Genomic DNA, 12,436 nt, shown 5'->3' with positions numbered 1-12,436 from the left:
AGTAGTAAACTTAGGCTATTACAAATAGTATCAAAGCCAGAAACCAAGCGATTATAGAGGGAAACAAAGCAAACAATATCTGTTAGTAGTAGACTTGGACTATTACAAAGAATATCAAAGTCAGAAACCGAGCGGTAACAATACCTGCTAGTAGTAGACTTAGGCTATTATAAATAGTATTAAAGTCAAATACCGAAACGGTGTGTCAACGAAGATGCTGGCCCCTAAAGAAATGGATTGTGAGATCCAACTTCAATCGAAGAATCTGCTAGAAATAGACTTGAGCTGGTTAAAAAAAATTATATTTATGTTTGAAAATGTCGAATGATGAAGGAGCTCTCCTTTCTATTTGAAGTTAAAATTAGTAAGAGAATGATAAGTCCACACAAATAATACTCCAACCGCCATGGAATTTAAGTCACATGATTCACCTCAATAATTCATATGCAGAAGCAGTTTCAGAGAGTGAAACGAATCTTCTTCTACAAGTGGACCCATCATTATATATACAATAACATCAAAGTCCTCATCATCCTCTAGAACTTCAACCATCTTTTTTCCTTTTCTCTGCTGGTAACTGCATTTGATGCAGATGCATGAGCTGCCTCCGCCTCCGCCAAAGCTTTACGAGTCTCGGTCAGTTTTCTTAAGGCTGCCTCGTAAACAACCTTCTCTTTCTTATTTCTGTTCACCATTTCCTCGAGCTTCTCTATTCGTATACGCAGGTCTTTCACCTCGTCGTCGTACGCAATTAGGCTTCGTCTATCCACCTTCATCCCATCTGCTGCTGAACCTTTGTCTTTCTGTTTCTTCGTGGATCCATTGTTCAATTCTCCGTTATGCATTGCAAGGTGGTGGTTGATGAGGTTAAAGACATCAGGTCTTGACTCTTCTACGTCTTTAGCTGCCCGGGTTGCTGCAGCGAACTTCTTGTCACGTTTCCTCTTACCGCCTCTACTTCGTTTCTTACCGTTATTCTCGTCGTTAGTATTATCTTCTTTTTGTGACTCTAGAGCATGGTCAAGAGATTGCTTTGCTGGAAGTACCTTGACAGGGATAGGATTTAGCATCCCCTGCCCAGATGCACCCAAACCCATTCCTTCGCGATAGCCCATATTAGCCATCATCTTGGAAGCGATTCCCCGGGTATGGTTCTCCCATTTCGCAAATATGGCGGTCTCCGTCTGGATGCCCCTCTGCTGGACAGAACTTTCCAGAAATCCCAAACCCTGCAGATCATCCTCGTCGTAATCACTTGAGTCGGACTGTACCAAGCTGGAATCGCTTTCTTCACCATCACTAATTTGAGCATACTCAGATAATGCTATATCCTCTGGTCCAAGATTTTGAGAGGATCTATCATCTTTAAAAACAACTTGTGCAACTTGAAGTGCATTATCCCAAGATTCAAGTTCAGCCTGCCTCCAAATGCCATTATTCCTAGACGAGAGAGCCCAGACACTGGACCCGGCCAGTGACTGATTCCAAATTGTTGGCACATATCTCCTAAGGGAGGTTAAAGGGATATCCACACCTACACATGAAGAACTCTCTCAGCTAATTGAATAACAGCATAGCTATTGCCTATTATGGTATACATTACACAGAAGGACGAGAACCTAATTGAGAGCAGGGGAAAAAAAAACTAATTGATTATAGTAGCAATGCCCGTAATGATGCATAGAAGGTAAAAAAAAAACATTCTCTGAAAAGGTGAATAAAAAACTAGGGTATGTTCAGTTCGAATTGAATAAAATGGCAAGAAGTAAATCAAGGGGAAGAAATTCAGAATCATAATACTATTGGAACTGAAGTAAAATGCAACATGTATTTTCAAACACGTTTAAGGATGAGACTATCTTGTGTAACATAAAGCACAGTCATAGACAGTATCATAAAAGGAATCTACCAGACATAGATAGCTACATGGAAGGGGAGTTTTAGAAGTTCCATGTTCACAAGCATTTATGTAACGACCCAGGCCCACCGCTAGCAGATATTGTCCTCTTTGGGCTTTCCCTTTCGGGCTTCCCCTCAAGGCTTTAAAACGTGTCTAGCAGGGAAAGGTTTCCACACCCTTATAATGGGTGTTTTGTTCTCCTCCCCAACCAATGTAGGACATCACAATTTACCTCATGCATAAACATGTGGAAATTGATTTTCAAAGATATCAGAATTATAGACAAATCCATTAAAGTTTCTCTTTGCTCTCTTCTCTTAGGTGAAATAGATTTAGATTATAGTTCCAAGACAGTTTTTCTTCAGTGAAATCTCCATTTTCTTTAGTTCTAGGATTGGGAATCTACTCTTGCATTCTTCTTTCAATAGAAATAAAATTGTTTCTTATCTCAAGGAGTAAGACGTTATAATCATTGCAGAAGATTTAAGATTTACTCCCATGCTTCTATTAGGAATAAAGATGATTAAAGATTCACCAACAAGAAAACCGAACAGCACAGGACCGTCATACTGGATTCTTATAAAGGAAAACCTTTTCTTAATCCTGGACCAATGCAGGAACTTCATCACAATAAGCTATCCTAGCATCTCAAGATTAATACTGCTAGTGGGAACAACCACCCAAACAAGAGTAGGGTTTTACTTAAAAGAGCTGTTGGATCAACATGGTCCATACGAAAGAATACGACATACCATGTGATAAGCGGCAGTTAGTACCAAACCGACATCTTTGCTGTAAGAAGAACTTGCATATCTGCACTTTGGTGTTGTTATGTAACATTAGTATCATGATGTGATAAAAACCATAGTGATTGCTCAATAATTTAGGTGAAACAAAATCCAACTGCTGACACTAGTTAAAACACATCTAGAAAGTGTTCTGCAAACTAGGAAAGAATCCAGTTGGATTCCCTCACAAAAAAAGAAGACAACCACAAGCATATAGAATACGATCCAGAAAGATCAATGCACGTATAATTAACAATTAATATGTGCACAAACACACTTCAAAAGAAAGAAATGTCAGGTGGTGAAGTAATCATAATAACAGTTTCGCAAAAGCCGAAATATAAGGTCATTGAATGCTTACCAACATATTATCAGTTGTAGGAGTGAGGAAGGATATTTTCGCAGAATTGGAACCATTCAATCCAACAATTTCACCATCATACCAACGTCCATCAGTGTGCCGGAATCTACATTTCGATCCAACGATGAAACTCCGATCCTCTAGAGGTTCAGGCTGGACGTCAGTAGGATCAAGAGACTCCACCTTAACATCCTCCGCCGCGTTACTATCACAACCACGCAACACCGAATCTGCTTCTCGCAATAACCTAGCACGCTTGAGGTGAAGAAGCCCTTCCTCAGCCTCTTTAATTGCCTGGAGTAGCTCCTCGTGCACCTTGACATCAAACAGATAATATTCAGCAAATAAACTAACAGAGGTCTCCAAAACTTCTAAAATCAGATAATCGAATTCAGTAAGACGCAAAAACTCGGTTCATGCATTCCTCTCAAGAATTTTTTCAACAACCAACCAGAAACCATATCGAAGAATAAAATGTACCGCGAGAAGCTCGGGATTGGATGCGTCGGAGGCTAGGGCATCCTGTAAGGCGGACAGAGAATCTCTCTGCTCGTGCAATTGAAGTTCCAGCTGGTGCTCTAGAACTCTCTCTTCTTCGTTCGCCATTGCCTCCTACCGCGAGATTTGTTCTTCTATGTGGGAGAGATGAAGATAGCGGCATTACTGGAATCAAATCTTACCGCCATGGCTCGATCCCAAAGCTCAATTCATCGCGCTTGAATCGAATTCGTTTCTGGACTTTCGTTCATGGACCATTTTGGGCCGCGCAAAAATATAATCTGCCCATTATATATTAAACTACAAACCATTGTTAAAATATGTAAATAATTTCAAAATTATTTAAATTTAAATAAATAAATAAATAAATAATTGTTTTAAGAAAGTTCAAAAATAGGTAGTTTAAATAAACTATAAGCCTCCCCTGAGGCTTATGGAGCTCTCAAATAGCTTCCCCTTAATCGAGACTCGACTCCTTTCTCTAGAGCCCTCGAACAAAGTAGACCATTTGTTCGACACTTTAGTCACTTTTGACTACACCTTCAAGACCCTCAATTCTTTATTCGACATTTGAGGATTTTATCGACATGACTAAGTTTAGGACATGGCTCTGAGACCATGTTAGGAATCCCGACTCTCCACAATGGTATGATATTGTCCACTTTGAGCATAAACTCTCATGGCTTTGCTTTAGGCTTCCCCAAAAGGCCTCATACCAATGGAAATAGTATTCTTCTAACCAACGTGAAACTCACTCCCGATAATCCTCAACATATGTTAGTGACGTGCTCGAAGTAATTCAAAGCTCGAGATAAGTTGCAACCTCTCGTGTAAGTAGGTTTCTCGTATATATAATGTCATGTTACGATAACCCCAATGTTGAGATTCCACACGGGGCCTTTCTATTCCCGACACGCGTTGTGTTCCTCGACCTGACTTTGAAACCTCATGATTTGGTTTGTGGGCCATCCATGACATTTTCTAAATTAAAGGCAAAAAAATAATTATATTTCGAATTTATATATATATATATATATATATATATATATATATTATTTAATAATCCCATTTATAGTATATTGTTACAATAGTACCGCATTGCCCAATGGACAAATGGTTGTCGAATTTGGACAGAGATTTAATGTTCAGCTAGCGAGCCGTGGCTCGGCTTTACGGCGTAGAGCCGTGGCTTGGCGTTTAGAATTTATTATAAATTAAATTAATTGTTTTTTTCTACCACGTGGGCTGCATATTTTTATTATTTCTCATTATTATTTATTTATTTTTATTGCCTTTTAAGGAATCATATAAAACTAATCTTAAATTAATTTTTATTTATTTGCTACTTAAAAGAAAATAGTTGGAATTTAATTATATTTGGAAATGATTTTGGAATAAGCGTTTTAAAGTGATTTAATTGTAATTATCGTTGTAAAAAATATTTAATTATACATCGTTTTATGATTAATGATTTTAAAATCACCAAATTAGTCAAATATAAATATATATAAATATATATATATATATATATATATATATATATATATATATATATATATATATATATTATTTTTTAATAATTATTAATTAAATATATAGGTCGTAATTATTCATTAATTAATTAAATTATATTATAAATCACAGAACTCTATGGTACATTCGAGCATAAACTCTTATGACTTTATTTTTTATTTTTTAAAGGCTTCAAACCATAGAGCCTTCTCTGAAACCTCTGTAGCCCCCAAACAACCTTCTCTTAATCGAGGTTCAACTCCTTGAATGGAGCCCTCGAACAAAGTATATTTTTTGTTCAACGCTTGAGTTACTTTCGACTACACCTCTGTGGCTCGCAGTTTTTTTTGTTCGTTACTCGAAAATTCTATTGACATGACTCTGATGTTATATTAGGAATTACGAACTTCTACAATAGTATGATATTATTCACTTACAAAATATTTCATAATGACGAAAATAATATTTTTTACTAAACCGTAAAAAGAGGTGCGAAAAGGAATGGTCGGGTGGGACGTGATTTTAGTATTGAAATCGACAGGCAAGAATTATTTTGACACGAAATCCTCTTCAAATTCCTCCGTCCAACCCAATTCCAATGAAACCCTCATTTTCTTTGCTTTTCATGCCTCCATCAAGATTGCAAAGACCCACGTGAGAATTGGGATAACGGACTTTCAACTTCCAAATAACGGAGGATGTTGAGATGGATTTATCCTATAGACAAAGATTATATTTTCCGTCCTATTTATTGCTTTAATTTATTTCAATAAATAAATTGAATACTTTATTTATATCGTTAAAAACTATGTAGTGATATTGAATTTTAATTTTTTTAAAAAATTATGTTGATAAAATATTTTATCATTTTTTGTTTATCAAATATTATTATCACGGGTTTACATTTTTTAATAAAATTATATTAAAAAACGAAAATTATCAACTAAAAAAATTCATTATAATGAATTTAAAAAAATTATATAAAAAAATGATAATTATTTTTGTAAATTTTTTAATGGACGAATCATAAAAATTGTATATTTAAATATTTAAATTATGGGTTAAATAATTCATAAATATATCTAATATTAATTAGATATAAAAAATTATTTTTGTGTTTAATAAATTAAGTTTTTAAAAAAAATTAAATTAAAATGTTAAGAGTGAAAAATAGAATTGAGATCGAAAATTCATAAGCTTTTAAATAGGATACTAAGTTACCAACTAATATCTATAAATAAAGAAAATATAAACGAATTAAATATCGAGAATAAAATAAAATATATTCGGTAAAGATTAAAAAAAAATATTTATTTTAATATTTTTTTAATTACTAGAATTAGAAAAAGAAAAAAACTGGGATTAATTCGGGTGTCGTGTAAAATGGGGTATTTGCAGAAATGAAGAACACCCCTAAAAGTTTCTTCCATTTTTGTTGATTTTTGGCGGGGAAGTGGAATGGCCGGTGGACTGGACTCCTACTAGACGACCAGTGTAAACCCATTGCAGAGCGTGGCCTATCCGCTAATCAATTCCCATTTTCAATGGAATATACCGTTGAATTGCGAATTCCGAGCTGCGAAAACGAGGCGCCACTTTGACGCCTAGCGCGGACCAAGGCTCATACTCGGCGCAGGAGAGCAATATAAGTACCCATCCACCAGCGCCAGATTTCGCTCCATCCTCTCCTTGTGGCTGTGAACCAGCCCCAGAAGGTCCCTCTCAAACAACTTCGATAACCCTCGTTTGATTTTTTCAAATCGTAATCTCTCGCAAAATCGTCCCATCATTTTGGGTTTTTAGAACATCCATTTCGTTGATTTCCATGTTTCTTACTTAGCTGCAAAATATGCATAATCCATCCGGTTTAGTCCAAGAAAATGGTTCTGTTCTTGATTTCGTTTCTCAATTAGGTTATTTTGTGTTTAGTTCGAGGTTTCTGAACTTAAATTCTGATGGGTGTTCTGGGTCATCGTCACATTCTCTTTATTTGAACCGGGTTGATGATTATCGTTGTGTCAAAAGGCCGTCTAGGTCCGGTGTTGTTTCGTTGAGCTTGAGTTCAAGAGGTGGCTCGAGTTTAAGGAGGTTTTTGAATGAGTTCAATAGTGTTATAAGGATCCATTGTGACAAACCCTCACTTGGGTTTGCTTCGTTAGGCGGTGTTTCGGAGGAGGCTAATGGGATTAGAGACGATGGGTTCGGTGTATCGCAGGATGGTGCACTGCCATTGAATGGTGTTGAAACTGAGAAGCCCAAACGAGTTCTTATCTTGATGAGCGACACTGGTGGGGGTCATCGGGCTTCCGCTGAAGCAATCAAGGCTGCCTTTAACGAAGAATTTGGGAACGATTATCAGGTTTGAATCGTTTAGTTCTCATAGTGTTTGCTGAATATTCAATGAATGAATTCAATGCACAATGTTCTAGTTTATAATCTCATTCATGTGATATTCACTTGCTCAATGATTCATTGAGGTTTAAGGAAAGCATATATATTGTCTTCTTTGGGATTTTCCTTGAGGTTTTTAAACTGTGTTAGGACAATATTTGCTAGCGGTGGGCTTGGACTATTACAAATGGTATTAGAGCTAGACAACGGGCGGTGTGCTAACAAGGACGCTGGCCCCTAAGGGGGTGGATTGTGAGATCCCACATCGGTTGGAGAGGGAAACGAAACATACTTATAAGGGTGGTGGGGAAACCTCTCCCTAGTAGACATGTTTCAAAAACCGTGAGGCTAATGACGATATGTAATGGGCCGAAACGGACAATATCTGCTAGTGGTGGACTTGGACTATTATAAATGGTATCAGAGCCAAACACCGGGCGGTGTGCTAGCGAGGACGCCGGCCCCAAGGGGGTGGATTGTGAGATCCCACATCGGTTGGAGAGGGAAAAGAAACATTACTTATAAGGGTGGGGAAACCTCTCCCCAGTAGACATGTTTCAAAAACCGTGAGGCTGACGACGATATGTAACGGGCCGAAACGGACAATATCTGCTAGCGGTGAACTTGGACTATTACACTATATTTTTGCTTTATCTGGATGTTTGATAATGTTGGCATTGCTTTATCTGCATCTAATATGAACGATTGCAGGTGTTTATAACTGATTTATGGGCGGAGCACACTCCTTGGCCATTCAATCAATTACCAAGAAGCTATAACTTCTTAGTGAAACATGGCACATTGTGGAGAATGACTTACTATGCGACTGCTCCAAAAGTGATCCACCAGTCAAATTTTGCTGCAACTTCAACATTCATAGCTCGGTAAGCGTTTCTGCCTCGACGATTGCTTTTAGATTTCCTCATGATCATCTGAACAGCTTAAAAATAGGCTGCTGGTTAAGCATTCTTGTTCTTTTGAGTTGTTCTATCTCATGAGATTGTTCTAATTCAACATCATCTCCCAGAGAGGTAGCCAAAGGGCTCATGAAATATCGGCCAGATATCATTATCAGTGTACATCCTCTAATGCAGCACGTTCCCCTTCGTATTTTGAGGTCGAAGGGCCTCTTGAATAAGATCATTTTCACCACGGTAATCACGGATTTGAGCACCTGCCACCCAACATGGTTAGTCATTCTTTTTGTTATTTCTATCGACCCCTTATTCGTGGCGTTGTCTTCATTATCTGTTCTATTTTGTCCAGGTTCCATAAGCTTGTAACGAGATGCTACTGCCCGTCTACGGAGGTAGCGAAGAGGGGTTTGAAAGCTGGACTCCATCCTTCCAAACTAAAGGTTTATGGCCTTCCCGTACGGCCTTCCTTCGTTAAGCCTATTCCTCCGAAGGTTGTCTACTGATTTAAAAACTTCGTGTTTGCTTCTGATACCACTTAGTATTACTCGTCGTGTATCGTGCTATTTGTTTAGGACTTTATGAACTGTTTATGAACTGCCATGCTGTTTTAGGATTTCCTAACTGCATATTAAATGTTTAACCCTTTAGATCCTCGAGGTACATTGAATAGCAACCTCGTGTGTTTTTCTGCAGCCTCGAGCGTTATGGACTCGGGAAATTTGCAGTGGACTTTTTTCCTTAACATAATTGAGCCCTTTTAATATTGGTTACAGATTGAGTTGAGAAAAGAATTAGGCATGGATGAAAATCTTCCTGCCGTGCTGCTCATGGGAGGAGGGGAAGGTATGGGTCCGATTGAGGCTACGGCTAAGGCGCTAAGTAACGCGTTGTTCGATGAAAATCATGGCGAGCCAATAGGCCAAGTTCTTGTGATTTGTGGCCGCAACAAAAAACTAGCTGCCAGGTTGCTTGCAATTGATTGGAAGGTTCCTGTTCAGGTATTTAACTGTCTAAAACTTCCATTTCTGCTCTGATTACAATCTTTTGACTTTTCTTTCTTTTGAATCCCTATGAGTGGTTTGACAACCTCTCTTTCAAAAGGGTTGGTAGGAGATGAGAACCCGAACTCGTGCTTACGTTACGAAAATCACTCATACGGTTCTACTTGCATTAGCTGTCGAGTAGGTAACTCCAACAGGGAAACTTAGCAATTTTTTAGAAGTTGGTTTCGACTACTTTTTGTATGTTGTTCCTGAGGTGCGGACGAGTTATAAAATTGATGCATTAACGCCTTTTCACCTAGACTCTAATGCTTAAATAAGGATATTAGAGTCTAGACTTTGATTTGTCTAAGTTAGTTTGAGAGATCCCACGTCTGTTGGAGAGGGGAACAAAATATTCCTTATAAGGGTGTAGAAACTTCTCCCTAATAGACACGTTTTAAAACCGTGAGGCTGACAGTGATACGTAATGGGCCAAAACGGACAATATCTGTTAGCGGTGGGCTTGGGTTGTTACAAATGGTGTCAAAGCAAGACACTGGACGGTGTGCCAGCGAAGACACTGGACCCCCAAGTGGGGTGGATTGTGAGATCATTGGTTGGAGAGGGGAAGGAAGCATTCCTTATAAGGGTGTGGCAACCTCTCCCTAATAGACGTGTTTTAGAACTGTGAGGCTGATGACGATACGTAACGGGTCAAAACAGATAATATCTGTTAGCGGTGGGCTTGGGCTGTTACAAATGGTATCAGAGCCAGACACTAGGTGGTGTGTCAGCGAGGACGCTATGCCCCCAAGAGGGGTGGATTGTGAGATCCCACATCGGTTGGAGATGGGGATGAAATATTCCTTTTAAGGGTGTGGAAACCTATCCCTAACAGACGCATTTTAAAACTGTGAGGCCGACGATGATACATAACAGGCCAAAGCGGACAATATCTGTTAGCGGTAGGCTTGGCCTGATACACAGCTACATGTTATACACTTTTATCATTTCTGGTGTAGACCAAGTTTCAACGAGTTTTTAAACGGCTACGTGGATGCTTGGTTTATCGAAAACATCCATTATTTTATTTCATGGACACACATAATCAGAAAATTATCTCTAATGTTGTAGGTGAAGGGGTTTGTCACAAAAATGGAGGAATGTATGGGAGCTTGTGATTGCATTATAACAAAGGTAATTTCCGAATGGTTCGTATGATTAGATCTCCATAGCGCACGTGCCTAACCAACAAGTTTTCTTTCGTAGGCGGGCCCGGGAACGATCGCTGAAGCCATGATAAGAGGTCTTCCTATAATACTGAATGGCTTTATTGCTGGACAGGTTAGTTTCTTATTAAACCCTTCATTGCTCAACTTTGCTTGATTATCTTGTAAATGTTTCTCTGCTATTTTAGTCAACTTATCTGATAAGCTCCTTAGTAGAAGGATTTGAATAGCTAAATGGTTGTGTAGCTTGTTCATCGCGTATCTAAACCATCGAATCTTTAGTAAACACGTGATCTGGTCGTTTGTGAGATTCCACGTCGGTTGGAGAGGGAACGAAACACTCTTTATAAGGGTGTGGAAACCTCTCCCTAGCAGACGCATTTTATAACCTTGAGAGGAAGGCTAGAAGAGAAAGCCCAAAGAGGATAATATCTTCTCGTGGTGGGCTTAGGTTGTTACAAATTGTATTAGAGTCAGACACCAGACGAGTGCTAGTGAAGACGTTGGGTCCCGAAGTGGGTGGATTGTGAGATCACACATCGGTCGGAGAGTGGAACAAAGCACTTCTTATAAGGGTGTGGAAATCTCTCTCTAGTAGACACATTTTAAAACCTTGAGGGGAAGGCTAGAAGGGAAAGCCCAAAGAGGATGATATCTACTAGCTGCGGGCTTAGGTTGTTACAAATGGTATCAGAGCTAGACATCGGACGAGTGCTAACGAGGATGTTGGGTCCCGAAGAGGGGTGGATTGTGAGATCCCACATTGGTTGGAGAGGGGAACAAAGCACTCTTTATAAGAGTGTGGAAACCTCTTCCTAGCAGACGAGGGAAAGTCCAAAGAGGATAATATTTGCTAGTGGTGGGCTTGAGTTGTTACAAATGGTATCAGAGCTAGACATCGGACGAGTGCTAACGAGGATGTTGGGTCCAGGAGGGCCCCGTAACTTCGGGAGAAGGGGTGCCTCCTCACAAAGGGGGTCGCAGTGACCAGGCCCGGGCGTGAATTGTGAGATCCCACATCGGTTGGAGAGAAGAACAAAGCACTCTTTACAAGAGTGTGGAAACCTCTTCCTAGCAGACGCGCTTTAAAACCTTGAGGGAAAGTCCAAAGAGGATAATATCTGCTAGTGATGGGCTTGGGCTGTTACATCGTTTCGTTCACATATCAGTCACTGCCCATCGTAGTTGTAACTAAACTGGACTCGATCACGCTCGTTTATTAAGTTACTTGCTTTTGCTTTCAGGAAGCTGGGAACGTACCGTATGTTGTTGAGAACGGTTGCGGGAAGTTTTCAAAATCTCCTAAAGAGATAGCGAAGATTGTAGCAAATTGGTTCGGGCCAAAAGCGGACGAGCTGATGGTGATGTCACAGAACGCGTTGAGGCTGGCGAGACCCGATGCAGTCTTTAAGATTGTTCATGATCTCCATGAGCTTGCTAGACAAAGAAGTTATGTACCACAGTATTCCTCCTGCGCTTAGAAGAGGTTTGGTGGGAGGGACGCTTTGTTCTACTTGAGATGAGATGCGCACTGCAACGTCTCAATCAATAAATTAGTGTTTGATTTTGTTGCAATTTCTTAATGTTTTGAAGGGAGGATATTACAGGCATTTTGTTCACACCAATTCTTCAAGTTTTGCTTATCTGATTCGCCCTTTTTTATTTTTTTAATGAAAACGTTTTCGTTTAATCCCGATACACCACATTTATCGTACTAAAGAAGTTTCATTTAATCTTCGGACGTCAATCCTATCAATTTCTCGTGATGGTTTTTCTGTGAAATATAGAAGGTGAAGAGCTCACAAACGATATATGATTTTTTTTTGCTTAAATTAAATTTGAAATTACAACATTCAA

At 39.0% G+C, this 12,436-nt stretch overlaps 2 protein-coding genes across 2 annotated transcripts; one reads left to right on the top strand and one right to left on the bottom strand.

The window, feature by feature from the left end:
• Positions 1-325: 325 nt before the first annotated feature.
• LOC111798451 (zinc finger CCCH domain-containing protein 22) lies at positions 326-3,818 on the bottom strand. The gene is made up of 4 exons (XM_023681604.2): positions 3,530-3,818; positions 3,050-3,364; positions 2,653-2,713; positions 326-1,534 (listed from the first exon to the last, which is right to left on the bottom strand). The coding sequence occupies exons 1-4, from the start codon at positions 3,653-3,655 to the stop codon at positions 537-539; spliced, it is 1,500 nt and encodes a 499-aa protein (XP_023537372.2). The 5' UTR covers positions 3,656-3,818; the 3' UTR covers positions 326-536.
• Positions 3,819-6,465: 2,647 nt separating this feature from the next.
• MGD1 (monogalactosyl diacylglycerol synthase 1) lies at positions 6,466-12,277 on the top strand. The gene is made up of 8 exons (XM_023681602.2): positions 6,466-7,418; positions 8,162-8,334; positions 8,478-8,639; positions 8,717-8,858; positions 9,141-9,365; positions 10,485-10,547; positions 10,620-10,694; positions 11,824-12,277. Exons 1-8 carry the CDS (start codon positions 6,909-6,911, stop codon positions 12,058-12,060), a joined length of 1,587 nt encoding a protein of 528 aa, XP_023537370.1. The 5' UTR covers positions 6,466-6,908; the 3' UTR covers positions 12,061-12,277.
• The last annotated feature ends 159 nt before the right edge of the window (positions 12,278-12,436 follow it).

This window comes from Cucurbita pepo, chromosome 7, assembly GCF_057944985.1.
Source record: "Cucurbita pepo subsp. pepo isolate OVF chromosome 7, ASM5794498v1, whole genome shotgun sequence".
NCBI classification, from domain to species: Eukaryota; Viridiplantae; Streptophyta; class Magnoliopsida; order Cucurbitales; family Cucurbitaceae; genus Cucurbita; species Cucurbita pepo.
This window is presented reverse-complemented; position numbering and strand designations above follow the sequence as displayed.

Excerpts from the sequence above, each read along its gene's own strand:
- LOC111798451 (XM_023681604.2), bottom strand. The coding sequence starts at position 3,655 with ATGGCGAACGAAGAAGAGAGAGTTCTAGAGCACCAGCTGGAACTTCAA. Across the intron at positions 3,365-3,529 it reads CCAATCCCGAGCTTCTCGCG|GTGCACGAGGAGCTACTCCA; the intron begins GTACATTTTATT and ends TTTGATGTCAAG. Across the intron at positions 1,535-2,652 it reads TAACTGCCGCTTATCACATG|GTGTGGATATCCCTTTAACC; the intron begins GTATGTCGTATT and ends CTTCATGTGTAG.
- MGD1 (XM_023681602.2), top strand. The coding sequence starts at position 6,909 with ATGCATAATCCATCCGGTTTAGTCCAAGAAAATGGTTCTGTTCTTGAT. Across the intron at positions 8,640-8,716 it reads AGCACCTGCCACCCAACATG|GTTCCATAAGCTTGTAACGA; the intron begins GTTAGTCATTCT and ends TATTTTGTCCAG. Across the intron at positions 10,548-10,619 it reads GTGATTGCATTATAACAAAG|GCGGGCCCGGGAACGATCGC; the intron begins GTAATTTCCGAA and ends TTTCTTTCGTAG.